At 33.9% G+C, this 4,833-nt stretch overlaps 1 protein-coding gene across 1 annotated transcript in view; it reads right to left on the bottom strand.

The window, feature by feature from the left end:
• Positions 1–2,230: 2,230 nt before the first annotated feature.
• The window catches only part of LOC119481301, a 36,942-nt gene continuing 34,339 nt past the window's right edge, over positions 2,231–4,833 (bottom strand). The window contains exons 29-34 of the mRNA XM_037758087.1: positions 4,646–4,754; positions 4,409–4,519; positions 3,978–4,280; positions 3,588–3,704; positions 3,378–3,499; positions 2,231–3,297 (exon numbers count right to left, since the gene is read on the bottom strand). Of these exons, the coding sequence (XP_037614015.1) occupies positions 3,223–3,297; positions 3,378–3,499; positions 3,588–3,704; positions 3,978–4,280; positions 4,409–4,519; positions 4,646–4,754 (837 nt within the window). The 3' untranslated portion in view covers positions 2,231–3,222. The remainder of the gene's footprint in view (positions 3,298–3,377; positions 3,500–3,587; positions 3,705–3,977; positions 4,281–4,408; positions 4,520–4,645; positions 4,755–4,833) is intronic.

Below are 4,833 nucleotides of genomic sequence, written 5' to 3'. Positions count from 1 at the left end.
GAACGTTAGAAGATGAGCTGAAATTTTTTTTTTTTTTTTTTTATCTTTTTCTTTTTTTAATACTTTATTTAAAAAATATTTTATAATCTAAAATAAATTATAAATTATACAACAAATAAAATGTAAGGAAAGGAAAAGAAAAGATTAATGATAATAAAAAAACAATAAAAAAACATTCAGAGTCTAAATTTAAAATGTCCAAACAATTTAATAGTTTGTTAAAATGTATGTAATGTTCAGAGTTTTCATTACAATTCTGCAAAAATATTTTACAGTATAAAAACAAATTATAAATTATAAAACAAATAAAATGTAAGAAAAGGAAAAGATGAATAATAATAATAATAATAATAATAATAATAATAACAATAATAAAAAAACATCCAGGGTCAATTAAACAATTGGAATAAATTTAAAATGTCTAAACGATTTAATCGTTTTAGTAAATTTAGAATTTTTGAGTTTTAGAAGACGATCTGAGATATTATTTTTTTAATACTTTATTTCAAGAGTTCAACACAATATATTCGCATGTTCAGATTTTTCATTACAATTCTGCAAAAATAATTTACAATATAAAAATTATATAAAATAAATTGTAAATTACATAACAAATAAAATGTAAGGAAAGGAAAAGATGAATAATAATAATAAATAAATTTAAAAAAGAAACATTCGGGGTCTGTTATACAATTGGAATAAATTCACAACGTATAAACAATTTAATAGTTTTAGTCAATTTAAGAATTTTTGAGTTTTAAGTTATCAATCATGGTCAAATATGTTTTAAAATCAATATCTTTAAAAATATAAAAGGAGGGTATTCTTTTTAGCCATATCATTTTATGTGTATAATATTTTTGCAAGGATAATAATCAAATTAATTATGCAAATCTCATCTGCCGATAAACTGAGACAAAGACGATCTGAGATTGGGATCTAAGGGTGCATCGCTCTGACTTTTTCACCCCCGATACCGATACCGATACCTGGGCTTTGGTATCGGCTGATAACCAAAGCCCAGGTATCACTATCGTTATGCGGACTGAAAAAGTGTTTAATTAATAAGCTGTTTGCCTCACTGTGTGGAAGTGACTGAGATCATTCTGTTATGTGTAATGCAACACCAGGCCTGACTTAAATATTGCTTTCCTACCTTTGTAAAACAAAACCTAACAAATAAATACAAAGATATACATTTATTTAATTGTTTTTTATTTATTATTTAAATAATAAATTGTACACCAGAAACTTGGTAAAAAAATCTTAAAAATTAACCGGAACAACAGTCCAGGTGTAAACCTTTTTAACGCAGCAACAAATTGGTCAAAACTTAAACAGGAATTCAAATTCCAGTATATGATGTATAAAGTATATAGTCAGTATCGGCCCGATATCCGATCCGGTATTGGTGCATCCTATAATTGCAACCGGCTGTCATGTCATCCCTAAAATTGATAGCTATTTGAATAAATACTGGCCCAATCATGTGTTTCTCTTATTTTGTTTACATTTAGTTACAACTGCGTAGATGAAAATTGCATTTAAACACAGCATTTTTATTTGCATAGAGAATCAAAGTTGAAAAATGATCGGTTGGTTCTCAATTAATTGATTGGTCGATAGAACAGAAAATTAATCGGCAACTAGTCTAACAAAAAACTAGCCTTGAGTTCCCAGAAATTGTGGTATTATTTTAAACGATTAATTAAATAATTAAGAATTATTAGAGATTAATCGATAATGAAAATAATCAACAGCTGCAGCCCTTTTTGTTTGTAGTTTCAATGTTGTGCATTTAGGGGCTTTTATTTTGAAGGTACAGACGGAAATTATTTTATATTTTTGTGACGTATCAGATTGTATGACGTAGGTTTGTATTTATGAGAATATATTTGTTTTAACAGTCATGCTTTTAACACTTAACCTCATCAAACATCTTCTCATCCAAAGATTTAGTCTTAAATCGTGTTCTGTAATACTTTAGTTATGGTAATATCACAGAAATAACAGAAATCTTATTGTTTCCATCAGTACACACTTATAAACATTGACGATGACTATGTGTTGCTTTGGCTTATTTAATTTCTCATGAAAGAAATGGCACCCAATGCCGTTAGTTCTGAGGGTTAAATGGAAATTTAGAAACCAAATCAATCAAACTCGAGACTTTTCACTTCACAGGATTTGTTGAGTTCAGTGTAGTAATCTGTGTCAGGTACATTTTAATATTAATAACCACTACACTACATGTTTAAATAACTGACTTAATGTGTAAAAAATGTCAAGATAATGAAGTCATTTTCTCTTAATAACACAAATGTTTTACATAAAAACAGACATTTGTCAGTATTTATTTGTATTCACTTTGACATTAAATTCACAAGAAAAATTCTCTCCCAAAAGTTTAAACGATAAGAAAACTTGTCAAAAATGCTCGCTAAACAAAAACACTTATCTGACATTTATACATCATGTGCAAGATTAAATTATAGGCTTCATTTATACAATTTTAAAAACCAGGTCATGGGCTCCCAGGGTAACAGTTCATCCTTCAAAAGGTGCTACATGTTGCATTAGAAATGTAAAAGAAATATCTATTTTAATTATGTAATAAGATTAAACCTTTATTACCTAAATGAGATAAAAAATAATTTATTTTCTAACTGCAACAAGAAACTTAGTCCAACAGTCCCATTGTATCCTGCAGAAATCGGAGCTGTAGATCACCAGCCAGGTTTCCATCAAAATTTAGCAGGCAAAGAAATTTCCTGACTATCAGCAAAAGAAAATGTGAATTTAATGCTGTAAATACTGGAGTTATTATTTAATGATGAGGTCATGTAGCACCTTTTAAAGTTTCCAAAAAATCCCAAACTGTTACTGACTTGATGACACGCTGCACATGTTTCCAGTCTTTTCACAAACACAACTGATAATGTAACTGTAGGCAGAGCAAGGCACCGAAACTGGAGAGTTGGAGGGAGTTTGAAACCCAATACATGCTAAAATATAAATGTATTATTAAGGTAGATGTATAATTTACACATTTATATGAACAAAGATGCCAGACAGTAATTAGTTATACACATTGAATTGTCAAACGAATGAAGGATGCAGTGGTTTTTAAAGCTGCAGACGTTTCACTGGTCCAGCTTTACCTTTTTCACATTTTCGACAAAAAAGACATCAATAAAAAAAAGTCAGTAGTTGAAGTCGGCATCAATCAGAAACGGAGCCTTGAGAAGTTTGTGTGGAACTTCTTGATGGTTTCTGTTGAAGCTTCTGGTAATGTTTCTGAAAAATGAAAAGACAAACAACGTGAGGCCAACAGTGTGTTTTAGGGTGTTTCATTTTGTGTATGTGTTTGTGTGTACCTGCAGGTTTTCAAAGTGTCTCCGGCTGCTGCAGTGGAGGTCCTTGGCGGTGCTCTCGTTCAGGTAGAAAACAGAGCAGAGGTTACAGAAATACCCTGATTTGGGGACCACGAACTCCTGACCTGAAGAGGGAGAGACAGTGAAAGTGAAACAGGAGAAAAAAGTGTGACAAAACATTTGCATCTTGTGTCGTTTTCGTGTGTGTCTCACCGAGGGGGTTGTTGGGTTTGAATGCAGGCGGTTTGAAGTTGGCAGCGACACAAGGAGACTCAGACCGAGATCGCTTTGCTTCAGGTCCGACAAGCTCCATCCTCCGTTTACTCACAGCTAAAGAAGAGAAGGAACGAACAATCGATAAATCATTTAAGCCCAGACAATCATACATTAATATTTGAAAAAATATGCTTTTTCTATTCACACTGCAATGTACGTAGAGCCAAAATGATTAATCAGCAAGCAAAAATGCCAAAAATGTACTAGTTCCAGTTCAAATGTGAGAAATTGCTGCTTTTATTTGTTTTCTATGATAGGAAAATAACTTTTTTGGGGGGTTTAAGGAGAGTTTAGGTCTCAGTCCATCATTCTTTCAGCTCTCTGTACCTTTAATGTCCGTCCTGCTCCATCCTTCCTTCTCCTCCTCTCCTTCCTCCACACATCCCTCCAGTGTCCGGTTCTCAGAGGGCCCCGGTTGCAGTTTCTGCCCAGCAGAGGAAGCATCGATGTCGGCTTGGATCGCTGCTTCCACCTCTGTCTTCTGGATCTCCGGCTGGCCATCACTCAACAACGTAGACGGATCTTTGTCCAGAGACGAGGAGGCTTCGAGTGGAGTTGGAGGCAGTACATCAGTGCCAGCTGGTTCCCTTTCTTCTTCAGTCACTTTTTTCCCTCTGGTAGATGTTCTCACTGTGGAAGAAGACAATGAATCGGTTGAGCACACAAGTGAAAGGGAAACTGTAAAATAATACTCTTAATTGACTAAGATTTTGGGTAACGACATGCATAAAAGATAAAAATTTATGTTTGTGTGTTACCAGGGGTCTGTCTGGTTCTCTTCTTGGCTTGTCCTCTTGTCCTGGTTATTACCGCTTCCTTTTCCTCCTCCTCTCCCACCTCATCTACTGTCACAAAGTTCATACTTTCCTCTAAAAATGGACAAAAAACAAAGAGCATTAACCCCCATTACCAGTACGCGTACATGAGCACAGTATCGGACTCGATACCCGATACTGGTATCGGTGCATCCCTACTGAATACAGACTAATACATACCGGTGTCATCATCGTGTCTGCGTTTGGGAGATTTTGAGGTTTTCTCAGTTTGCTCTTCGTGCGGCTTCTCTTCCTCATCATCACCAGCTTCATCTAAAGTCACCAAAGTCTAAAAACAGACACAAGACAACTTTAGCATCTGTATTTGTAGAGCTGTTAGTGTTTTCTAAATGTGTGCTTCACAGTGC

Source organism: Sebastes umbrosus, chromosome 22 (genome assembly GCF_015220745.1).
Source record: "Sebastes umbrosus isolate fSebUmb1 chromosome 22, fSebUmb1.pri, whole genome shotgun sequence".
Taxonomy (NCBI): Eukaryota; Metazoa; Chordata; class Actinopteri; order Perciformes; family Sebastidae; genus Sebastes; species Sebastes umbrosus.
This window is presented reverse-complemented; position numbering and strand designations above follow the sequence as displayed.